The sequence below is a fragment of the Psittacula echo genome (genome assembly GCF_963264785.1).
Source record: "Psittacula echo genome assembly, chromosome: 16".
In the NCBI taxonomy this organism is placed as follows: domain Eukaryota; kingdom Metazoa; phylum Chordata; class Aves; order Psittaciformes; family Psittacidae; genus Psittacula; species Psittacula echo.
The window spans coordinates 8,384,408-8,397,047 of NC_137752.1; the positions used below are offsets into that span (position 1 = coordinate 8,384,408).

General features: G+C 46.2%; 1 protein-coding gene across 1 annotated transcript in view; it reads right to left on the minus strand.

Moving 5' to 3' along the window:
* The window catches only part of PAPPA (pappalysin 1), a gene marked incomplete at its 3' end in the record, with an annotated part of 179,345 nt that overhangs the window by 38,123 nt on the left and 128,582 nt on the right, over positions 1–12,640 (minus strand). Inside the window, exons 13-14 of the mRNA XM_080630817.1 lie at positions 10,463–10,676; positions 817–985 (exon numbers count right to left, since the gene is read on the minus strand). Of these exons, the coding sequence (XP_080486943.1) occupies positions 817–985; positions 10,463–10,676 (383 nt within the window). The remainder of the gene's footprint in view (positions 1–816; positions 986–10,462; positions 10,677–12,640) is intronic.

Consider the following 12,640-nt stretch of genomic DNA (forward strand, 5'->3'; position numbering starts at 1 on the left):
GTGTGTGTGCTGCCCCGACAACATGTGAGAAGATGGGGGAAACCACCCCCATGTCCTGCTCATAGGCTAGGGTGTCTGCTCTGAACGCTGCTCCCAATGGCATGCCAAGGGTGGGCCATTCATCATATACACCTCATCCACCTCCCCCAGCGCAAAGGACCTGCGTTTTATATTAAGGTTTGAAGAAATTGATAGTTTTCCTCAATACCCCACTCACAGCATCAAGACATGCTGCTTTGGTAGGACTGGATTATTAATGCATGGCTTAGAGAAGGTGGGTAGCACTCCCTGGCTCACTGGGAATAGGTTTTTGTGCTTTGTTTGGAAGCAAAGGGGTCTGGGTGCTTTTTCAACCCCCTTGCTCCCATGCATTTCTGCAGTGTCAAAGTGTGGTTGGGAGCAGATGGACTGAAACCCTGCAAAAGGAGTTAAGACATTGTTAGCCTCAACCTGAGGGATAAAATGAGGTATTTTGCCCAGAAACTGGTTGTGCAAAACCACAAACACCCCATCGCCAAAAAACCAACCTAAGAAACACTGTTTGGCTGAGTAAAACCAGTGAGATCAAAGAGGGCCTGAACACATATTTATACCTTTTGGGTTAAAGACTTCTAAATTTGGGGAATATCTGAGTTTTGCTCACTGTCAGTCCCTCTTCCTACACTCAGACGGCTCCTATTCTGATGGGAAGTATTTGGGTAAGGCGCCATCCCAAAGGCTGAGCTGAGATTTTGGGGTTTAGAATCACTTCTCAATCTCTTCCCATCTCTTTGCTCATCCCTGCCTTGTGGATCACACAAAACCAACAGAACAAACCTGGTTCTTGCTGAGATCATCGTCCCGCTGGACCTGCAGAGTGTAGCCCGCCTTACAGCTCACGTTGCATTGGGCCCCACTGTACCACCCGCCGCCGGAGCAGTCCAGCAGCGCATGCTCAATCTCCAGCTTCTGGCAGTCGGTGGCTTCGCAGGAGTAGTGCACACAGCTGGGGGGGGAGGCAAGAAGTGGTATTTTCAGTCAGTTCATTTCATTCATTCCATAAAAGCAAGCGTGTCTGACTGACAAACTCATCACTTGTCCCACAGCAGGTACGCAGGCTGCATATTGAACCCGGCTCACCAAGGAGCAACCCGCTAGTTATGTGTTCAGAAGGACAGGGACAGCGGTAACGGTGATGACAATGAAGCAAATTACAGGTATTGTGGCAAAAGGGAAAAGTCTGCCAATTCTGCACAGTTACCTTCTGCTCTGAGATATTCAACCGCACTGTGGCTTTCCTGCTCCTGTACCAATATCCATCCATCCATCCATCCGTCCGTCCATCCCTCTATCCCACAAAAACACTCTCCCCCCAAGAACAGTCTTTATGCCCCATCCAATTTTAAATCTCAGCTATGAATTCAGGACTGCCTGATACTTCTAGTGATAAGCGTGCATGTGTGTACGTGTGAGGAGGGGGTTCTGTGATAGACACTCTTATCTTTGAGAAACTCGATCAAAATCAACACATTCATTTCATTCCACTTCACGAGGAACACCAAATATCAGCTGTGTAGCTGTGTTGATAAGCTCTTATCAAGCTCAGCAGCAAGCTGTCACTTCATATCTCTCCAGCTGCTGTCCTGCCATCCATAGAATGTTTTCCTGGATGGAAACTGCTCTCCCTACAGTTAATTATTGTAACATTTCACACAAGTTGTAAAAAGAGGTTTTGGTTTTATTTTTGTATACACAGAGATGTCTGATTGACACAAAATCTTTCACCGTCTCTGATGACCTGAATCAAACATTACAGCACATGTCCCTCAGCTAAAGGGCAATGAAAATGCTGAGAGTCCTAAAGCATTTAAGGGTAGATTCAGAGTAGATACAAGGAAGGGATTTTTTACAATGAGGGTGGTAAGACACTGGCACAGGTTGCCCAGAGAGGTGGTGGATGCCCCATCCCTGGGAACATTCAAGGTCAGGTGGGAGTAGGCTCTTATCAACCTGATCTAGTTGAAGATGTCCCTATTTATGGTAGGGGGTTGGACTAAATGGCCTTTAAAAGTCCCTTCCAACCCAAACTAATCTATGATTCTACGCGTAAGGATGTTTTGCTGGATTAGAGACAAAATCTCTGGGATAAGGATTTCTACAAGATTATTTGCCCCTGCTGAAAATTAAAATGAGTTTGATTTAAATGCAGTTAAGTTAATTTGGAGGAGGGAAAACCTCCACTTATTTCACCATCTGCATGGGCAGGGAAGAACCTGAAACACAGAAAGTTATAGAGAGAAGTGAAAGCAATGCATCAATACACATATTTTGAAATGGATTACAAGCAAGCTATTGCTGCCTCCTAGAAAAAAGCATTAACAGCCATAAAAACCCCATCCACCTTAGTAAGCACAGGACTTAGCATGTCCATGATGCTTTGCTGTGTTCAAAGCATTGTGCAGACATTATCTAATTAATTTTCATTACACCCCAGTGAGACACCTGGGCTGGTATTGTTATCCCCATGTTACTGATAGATAAGCACATCTGCACATGTCTCCACTGAGCCCTAGATCAGATTAAACGACAGTATTATGTACCTCCACAACTCATTGCTCTGTCCCAGACTAGTGCTATATGGGAAGTGCCCGCTGCTTGTAATTTAAGGTTGCTTGTTCACTGCAGCCCTTCCCTGGAGTGTGATGAGCCGTAAACAATTTCTACATTCAGAAAGATCTTATTTCCTCACTGTGCACAAAGTATTGCCGCTGACAGGCCTGAGGCAGGAGAATTCCACTTCTGTGTTGGCCAACTTGATACCCTTGTATGCAACAAACAGTGCCCCATCTATCAGCACTGCAACTGTGATGCTCATTACTTCTGTAGGACAGATGATCCTCTGCCGGAGCTGACCTACACAGTGATCCTGCTGTCAGCAGGATCACCCCTGCTCCTTACCAAGGGTTTCATGCATGCTTTCCAGACACTGCAACTGACTGACATACAAATTTATACTGCCATAGATCTCACTTTGCACTGACCCATAAGACTGTGGATGAGATGGTAGAATCACAGAATCAACCAGGTTGGAGAAGCCCTTTAAGCTCATCCAGTCCAACCATTCCCAGCACTGCCAAGGCCACCACTAACCCATGGCACTGAGGCCTCGTCTCCACGGGGTGTGAACACTTGCAGGGACGGTGCCTGCAGCCCTGCCCTGGGCAGCCTGTTCCAATGCCTGAGCACCCTCTGGGGCAGGAATTGTTCCTCAGCTCCATCTAAACCTGCCCTGGTGCAGCTTGAGGCTGTTACCTCTTGTCCTAAAGAAGAACAAGCATATGCGAGTGCCCAGGTAGTCTCTTGCAGAGAAGTGAGGTGAGGAGAACACCCATGTGCAACTGTCTTCAAATGCCCAACATGAATCACCCAGGAGTGTGAACCACAGACTTGACTTGGGGAGCAGCAGCCCCCCAGGCAGCCTTACATGCTGTGGCTCCCTGAGCAGAGCAGTACCCTACCACTCACCTCACAGCACTGCTGTTGAGGAAGTCACCAATCAACATCAGCAGGAACATCTGAATGTGGATGTTGAATGAGAGCATAAACTATGAATGACGTCTTGTTGAACCTTCCCTACGTGTCCCAGTTACACCTCCCCATGAAGGCTGCCACTTTGCTCCCCTCTGTTTTTCGGATGGTGAGGCTGCAATATGAGTTGCTCCCATGCCAGGGCTCCAGTGATGAGGAAGTTGACTCATTGAGGAAAAAAAGCAAGGACAATTGCCAAGCCATTCTCAGAAGTACATATTGCGAACCTTGACTGCCCATTGCAAAACTCCCGCAAAATCTGAAAACCTTTTTGCACTAAAGTTGGAAAAATAAAATAATAGCAGACCTATTTAATTTAATACTGATGTGAATCAATGTGCTACACATTGATGTAGCACTGAATTCAGCCTTGAATGGCTTCAGAGGGTAGGATAAGCCTAAGGAAACCTTTGCGATTTGCACAAAGGGAGATAGGGAGCAACGTCACCACAGTCAGTGGCATTGCTTTTCATTGCCATCAATGTAAAGGAGAAAAAGAATCTGGTTTGTTGAGTTCATATCAGGACACCAGATGAGCAAGCCTGGTCTTAAAAGTCCTACAGAACTGAAACGCCACAGACAAAGGCATTAAGAAACACTTATTGTGATGTTCTTCTCTCTGTTTACAAGTCCCCTTGTGGTCTTCTTAAATGGCCAGGGAACATTTTTAGCCACCCCCTCCAGGCTCCAGATTATACCTCGGTTAGCAGATCATCTGGGCAGCTCTCTCTGTCTGTAACTCTATATGAATGACTTCAGTGACAAACAATACAACCATTCACTTTTAGTAAAAAAACAACCACTGCCACCAAATGGTTCCAATTTAAATACTTCTGGTTCTCTAGCTACTGCTTCCAATTTGGTATCAGCTACTGTCAGCTGCAAATCCCAGTGAAGTTTGAAGTCACGATCTTGAATTGAGTTCTGCAAACGCAGAATGACCAAGGAGAAATGAGTATCTCCAAGCAGGAAGTTTAGACAAAGAACCCATCACATCCATATTGAAGAATTGTGGGTTACAGAAGCTCATGCATGGGTACTGCCATTGAAGAGTGGTTAATCATCGCATGCTCCAGAAGCTATGCATTCCTCAAGAAAGAAACAATATAGAGTATCTGAGAATGAAATCACTTCTACTTTAACTCATGCTGATTCCTGGCATGGGACAGCTTATCCCATTTTCTTGCAATCAAAATTGGGTGACTTCATCAAAACTGCCTATTTCAAATCATCCCTGATCTATCCTAACTTCCCAAATGTCCCTGGGAATTGATTCCCTGTGTAGGATCTGGTCTGGATGAAAACAACATAAGGGACCCAAGGACCACCTTAATGATTTACTGACATGTATGTAACAAACAAGTGGTGTTGCCTGGAATATTCCTTGACAGAGTTTATTTTATGACATCCACCTCAGGATTCACCTATTCCTGTTCTTGCCCTGGTAGTGTATGTTTGCCTAAAGCAACGTTTTCACACCAAGGTGAGCGCAAGGAGTAGTGGATTTCTTGCACGCATTCTCCTGCCTGCAGCACGTTACAAATACAGATCAAGGCAGAGGATTTCCACAATGTAAAAAACCCCTGAACATGTAGGCTAAGGTTCTGAGCCAGTTCTTACTTTATTCACATCCATTCTGCCCATCCCTAATCTAAATGAGCTCAGTCATTAGCCTCCAAATCTTTATTTCTCTGTGCCAATATTGGCTTTAATTCAGCAAGGCACTTAAATATGTGCTTCACTTCAAAAGCCTCCAAAAGCACGGTTAAGTCCCACTGATAGATTTGGCTACAAGGGGATGTAAGCAAATAGCTAAAGGCTTTGCTAAATTGGGGTCTTAGTGACACAATCCTAGAAACATTTGTATTTTCACATGTTTATAGAGAATTATGACAATTAAGTGGAACTCTTCCTTCCTCACATAAACCCAAGCCAGGACTTCCTCTTTCGAAAAGCTTACAGCAGCCAAACTTTCTTTTCCTAACCCTGGGGTCAAGCACTTTTCCAAGAACTCATCTTAACATAAAGCCCTAATTGTTTGTTTCCTTCATGATGAGTATATATGCCTAGGTGAGACTAAAAGCCCATACTATATAGCTGTTATGAGAATCGCCACACCCTTAGCTATTGTATACAGGAAGAGCTTCCTTTTTGCACAGGCCAGGCTAGGCTGGGCTGCAGATCTGAAGCACACCTTGGTTTTTTTCTGTGCCACCGTAGATACAACTCTCACACACGTAAACTTCTGAGGGTTTCTCTAACAGATCTATCCTTACAATGCATTTGTCTTTTCCTCTGTAGAGATTTCTCTAAAGGCAAGAGCAGGTTCTATCTCTAGTCCAAACATATATGCAGCATTTTGAAAAGCAAAGGCTGCTAGCCACATTCCTTGTTGTAGAAATGAAAGAAGTCTGAACTGCAAAGGGGGCAATGAATTTCTCTTCCTCAGTCTTCAGCTAAAACTCACTGGTCCACTTGTACTAACGCAAAACCTCAAAGAACATCCACCTGAATCTTTGGGGCTGGATGGGGACCGGTGGACCTGTCGCTGACTGTGCCACTGGAAGAAGGATCAAGCCTTTTTTATGTTTGCCTTCAAATTTGGTCCATCGGAGTGACCAAAAGAGTAGCGATGGTCCCTTCTCTGGTCCCTTCAGTGATCTCACAGCAGTACCATTGGGCCTGACTCTGCCAGCAATCACAGCAAAACACCGATTCAAACTGATAGGGTCAGGAATGAGCATAAACCCAGAGATTTACAGAAAACACTTGATCCAACACCAGGCAAACCGTGAGAGGCACAAGCCAGCATGTCCCCACTACCAGACCAACAACATTCTCCCTGGGACTGGCTCTGCCTTCAGCCTGCCTGCACCCTGCTGTGGGCCATATTCCTGCCTGGGGGGGGGTCCATATTGAACTGATAAAGCTCGCAAAGGCCCTTCACCCTTCCAGCCGGGAAGCAGGACTGTGTGTGCCTGGGTGTTAGCAGCCCTGCAGGTCTCCCTGCCAGAGTCTGTCCAGGCAAACAAAGAGAACACATCGCCTTCCACTTTAATAAAAGCCAAATGATGCCGTTTGCCAATTACCAAACTGGGGCGAAGGTTAAAAAGCCCATTGAATTATAACACATGTCACGGACCAAAGCTTCTATGATTAACAGTTCTGTGAGAAATTCATTAATTTCACCAGGAGCAAGCTGACAGAGATTGCGCTTAATGACAGAACACAGGGCAGGGGAAAGGCAGCGGGATCGGGAAAGAGAAAGCTGCATTAATTCACCAAAAAAACCCCCAGAGATGAGGAAACCCTTTCCCCCCCCCTTTATGAAAAGAAGAAATAACCACAGTTACAAAGGGCAGCTGCATTTGTTCCACTGCTGAAGATTTATCTTCATCATTTCTTGTTGGGGAAGCCAACAGCAGGAGGGAACAAGACAAAGAGAAGAGCTGGAGTGGGCTACATCTCGCTAGGGCTTGTTTGGGGCAGCAAAGGGTGAAGCATGGAGGATGGCCCTCCATTGAGGGTAGGCAATGGCATGTTGGCCAAGAGTGGGTCTTGGTCTACGGTGCTGGTCCCTCCAGCTGTCAAGTGCCCAGATGTGCACGCCTAGAGAGGAAGTTAAACCCCAAATCTCCCCTGCAGAAGCAATAACAGTGAGTTCATGCCAAGATTGAACCAAAGGAAAGGAAAACCTTTTTGCTACGCTGACTAGGAAGCATAGGGAGCTGCACAATGTTGGGACATGCACACAGGAGGGCTATGGTCAGCCAGAGCCTGCTCCAGGGGCAGGGAGGCTTATCTTCATTATGAACATGGAATTAATGGTGGATTAGAAAGCTGGAAACTCCCGAAATCCACAACGGTGACTTGGGAATGTCTCCCTGGGTTTTCACACCTTCCACCTGCAGCTTGCAGGAGGAGACATATGTGGTGAACACAGCAGGGAAATGCCACCCAGGGAAAACAGCACTTCACAAGAACTGCCTTGCAGGGATGAGACCCCCCAGCTGATGTTTCCTATGCAGCAAATTAGGATAAAAACCTGATTTCTGAGGAACTGCTGTCAAAGGCAGCCCCAAGGCACGAGCCTTCCTTGCTGCTTGAGTGACTGCGAAGGCAGGGAAGTTATACACACCCAATTTCACCCTACACTCCATAAGGCTAAATAGGAGATCACGAAGGTATCATAAATTGAGCTGTAAAGTGCACAAGAAGAACTAACAGGGCCATTAGATCTACGGATGTGCCGTGACAATAAAGCGTGTCGGTTTTGCAGCACATCTCCAGCAGCGAGGTAAACTTCTGCTGTTTGTGGACAGCTGCAGGAGAGAACCCAACAACTGGGAAAATACAACTGGAAAGGGGAGTTTTGTTGGGGTTTTTATTCAAACCTTCTATAAATGTCTTCAGAAGGATGGAATGGATTTTCAAAAGGGCTAACGATGACTGAGGACAACAACCTATCAAATACCTTCTGCATTTAGGCTCCTTTTGCTCTTCTAAAACACTGTCATACTTGGTTTAAGAAAGAAGAATGAGTACATGTTTTATTTTCAGTTATTAAGTTGTCACTAACCCACAGGAGCGATCCATTCACCCTCAAAATAAAGCTGTGTTAACTCTTAAGGGCTGATATATTTCATTTCCCTCACATTTAAAACCTGCACCCCCGCCTTGAAGTGTCTGTATCTGGCTATAAATGCTTTCCAACCAAAATAATTCTCCTTGAAGAGAGAAATCGTATCTCTGGTAGAGAAAAGCCAAAAAGTAGGAAAAACATCCATGTTGACCTAAGGAAAATGAAAGAGGTAAAATTGATGCTTACATATAGGAAGGAAAGTTCCTTTTAAAATTCAGTATCTTAAAAATAACATTAGGCAAAAGTAACCACTGGGGAAAGGGGAGAAGGGATGGCTGGGACGGCACTCAAAGAGAGTCTGATGGGGGGACCATGAGCAAAGGAGGCAGAAAACCTACATGCAACTTCTGAACTGGTTAAGAATAAATTTGACAAAATCCCTCTTTCTAAGTCCTTCCTGGATTGGGAAAAATAACAAAAGGAAAAGATGGGAGCTGACAGCAAAGGTGACAGCAAAGGCGTCACCTATTTCCCGGCTGCACAACTTAAGGCACACCTTTCCCTGCACCTTGGATACCAGAACTGCGTAAGAGTTTCTTGTACAGAACAAAGCATATAGGATCACCCAAAATGATTCCATCACAAGGCAAATTGGAGATTTTCCACTATAGCACTGTCATCAATGGAAGAAATCCCGCTGGTTCCAGGTGGCTTTGGATCAGGGCTTTATTTCCGAGAGTTTCTCATCCCTGGACTGACCTGGAAAATTTTATGATCAATCCAGCGTTACAACCTGCGAGACCCAAAACGTTCCTTTGACGGAGCGAAGGGATGGTTTTGAGAGCAAAGGGGCTGAGAGGGTTCAGTGCATCCCAAAAACAAAACAAGCCCAATGAAAAACATCAGGAAGAAAAAGCAGAGGCAAAGGGGGGGGTGATTCTTCTTCAAGAGGTTTTTAAAGGTTAGTGTGCTGGGCTGCAGAGGCTCACTGAAGCTTTGCCTTAGGGGAATGCATTTCTTATTAAGGAAATAACTTTCTAAACACAGAGCACTTCTAATTTCATAAGTGAACAAATGGTTCAATTCCTACTGAACAATTGAGAGGCAGGAATGTGGTCCTGCGCCTCAGCCCTCTGGAGCACCCGGGTGCTTCTCACCATCTCCTTCCAGTGGGTCTTTCCCGCTCTCGCACTAGGATTTGGCCAAACTTCCACAAGTTGGGTTTCTCCTCTGAAACCTGATCCTGCTGTCTTTGGGCCTCTGAATTTATACAACCTATTGCACAGACTGATCAGCCTCCTCAAATCTAGGTCAGAACGCACTGACTGGATTGATTTAACTATAGATAGACTCTTCTTTTAGGGTCTTTTAATTTTATTTTCCCTTCCCTCTCCCTCTTTTGTCCCCCTCCTGCTTTTCCTGGAATAAAAGCAGGTCCTAAACCCAAGCCAGAACATTATCAAAAAGCCTGACCGCTTGCTTTGGAGGGCTGAGCAGAGGTTTGCTGGGATATGCAACGTGTTTTACTATTGCTGCTGCTGCTATGGTATGACGACTGCTCACAACTTTGAATGGACAAAGGACCACAAAAAAGATTCTTTCAGGGGTTTTGCTAAATTCTCCCCTCTTCTTTTCACAGCCTCGCTGAAAGGCTCCATGAAGCTGCCGCACCAGAGGCCATGAAAGGTCACAATCTCTGTGGGATGCTGTAAAGCAGAGACTGAGAGGGGTTGGTGGTGATCTATTGATGTGTCTGTAATAACAACAAGAATAAAACGGTAGCCATAAACCTTTCATCCTGGGGGGTCCCACAGAGCTTTTCAGTATGTGGGATGGATCCGGAGAGGTTCTGAGGGCCCTTCCCCAGCCGTAAAAGCACCACGAATGCTGGTGGCCGAGCACCCGCTGTATGGGGCCGAGCACCTCGCCCGATCCATCCCTGCCAGGGCACAAGCATCACTTCGTCTCCCATGGGAGGTCCCTGCGGCACTTCAGCAGCACAAAGAGGTTTAGACTGAAGCCGATGTGTGTGAGTGGTGAAAACGATGCCGTGATGGGGAATGTATGGAGAGTTAACTGGCCCCAATTCCAAGCTTGGGATAAAGGAGGGAGGAGAAAGGAAGAGGAAATAATTCACTAACAGTATCCCATGCGGGTTAAATGTCCCATCCATCCTGATCAATGAGAACACAGCCGGGTTTTTAGCAGGCGCACAAAAGGGTCAGCAGGGTTCAGCTCCCGTGCCCCTCCTGCCTCCTCCTAACCCCCGGCACAGGCGGTGTGGGGCAGGGGGAAGCTCGCTGACAGGCTCACCTCTGCTCTGCTGGGCTGTAGGTCTGTCCTCGCTGGCAGCTGCTGATGGTGATGGGGTCGAAGTTGTGGAAGGAACGCAGGGCCACCCCGGAGATGGCCACAAACTGGGAGCTGAAGCTAATGAGGACAGCCTGGGTGTGATAAAAAGGGTGACTGAGGTCATGGATGACGGGGATAATCAGGGGATTGTTCCTGCAGCTCAGGACGTGGACACCTGCCAGAGGAGAGACAAGATCAGAGGAAGGGTCAGGCTTAACACAATCGCTTCCCGGAGCCATGGGCACTTCAGAAGCATTTCACCCGTAGGAATGGCCCTATAGAGCTGAAAAGTTATGGTAAGCTGCCTGGAGGGGCTTCCCAAATGGCTCTGGAGAGCTTAGCAGGGAAGTATATCCCTCCAGACAGCTGAAGAAAGGCTGCCATTCTCTCCACAAGCGCGGCAAGCTCTCAGAGCAGTTTCTTTAGACCACAGCTCCGTTTCTATTGTGCTCTGTTAAACCAAGAGCAACCAGCATGGAGGAAGCGGAGTCACACTATTGTAAAACCACTCCTGAGAGGACAGTTGGAGGCTTTATACCATGCATCAAATGGTACCAGCAGGCTGGGTGGCTTCATGCACCATTGGCAGGGCACCAGTGGCCTGCTTGTAGCTGTGTGTGTCATTAGCACTCAAGTTAAAACTTCTTTTGCAGGAGCTCTACACTAAGTGTGCCCAGTTTTGATTTGTTTGATGGTTTTCAGCCTTAGGGTATCTTGCTCTTTGCTAACAAAGGCAAAGATGGTCCCGGAGACAGACACGAGGGTGACGGACCCACGGAGGACTTTAAAGGTGATCTCATTTGTAAAGAAAATAACTGTTTCTCAGGAAAATAGAAGTGTCTCAAGAGGCTGAGGTGCAAAGAAGCACCGCAGAGGTGACAAGGAGTCTTCATGATCCCTTTTCTTCATCAGACAAGACACCCGGTGATAGCTGGGAAGAAATCCCTACCTTAAGTAGAGACAGCCTGAATTCAAACAGGCTGACTCCATCTCAGGGGTACCTCAAAGGACAGAGAGCTGTCAGCTGGCCTCAAGAGTCACTAATTGAGATTCACAGCCTGACGGCTGCCTGCACAGCCCTGCCTCCACAGCTCCATGGCATCACTCCGAGGATCCACTTGGCTCCAGCTCCCTTTGCTTCACTGGAGCTCCCAGCAACGGCTTTGGCCCAGGCACTTTGGCTTCCCGGGTACACTTGTGAATGTGAAAATAAACTAAATTCTATTTGCATGTTTAACGGGCTCAGGGGGTTCTATTATTATTATTATTATTATTATTATTATTATTATTAATTTTTCCCAGTTCAGGTTTCTTGACTGGAAAAGGAAGGAATAAAAAAGTTTTCCTTCTTCTCCTTAGAAAGGGATTTCCTGTGAATTAAGACAGACTCTGACCACTCGCTTTAAGGATCCATCTCCCACCCTCTACTTTAAAAATATCTTCCTGTAATAAAAGCAAAAAAAAAAATTACAGAATATAAAAGCAAACTTCTTTTTGTTTTGGTCTTTACCTGACCCTGAAATAACCTCCCTGTCTGCTTGCCTCCCACAGGCCTTTTGATATCAGCTCCTTGTGGAACGGTGCACGTTTCTCACTTACAAACAGGTGCAGTTAATACTCGAAATCCCGGGTTCCCAAATTCCTTGGAAGTTTCGGCCTTCTCTGATGGGAAGCCAAGACAGACCTTATGGTATGAGGCTGTTTATTCACTTCAATTTCATTCCGTGCACTCAGATGGTGTCCACAACAAAACAGACCCTCGGAGCTGTGCTGCAGTTGCTGGTGCTTTCTGACCCAAACAAGGTGAACAGGGGACGCAGGTCAGGTTCATTTAGTTAACCTACCTTCATTAGCAAAAACCACTCAGGATATAAAGATGCCATGGAGTTAGAGCTGTCTCCATGCTTGCCCCTCTTTCTGTAGCTCTATATCCATCTATTCAATGCTCAATAGCTCTTGCAAGCAGATGAACTTCATTGTCCACAATGGCTCTGAACTAACAGTAGTGACGTCTTTGGCACCCCAAACTCTCCATCTCCTACCAAGACTGAGAAGAAGCTTCTCATTTCTGGCACAAACTTGCTCTGATCAAGGTGGGAAACTGCACTTGTGGATAGACCACATTTTGCTCATAGGAAT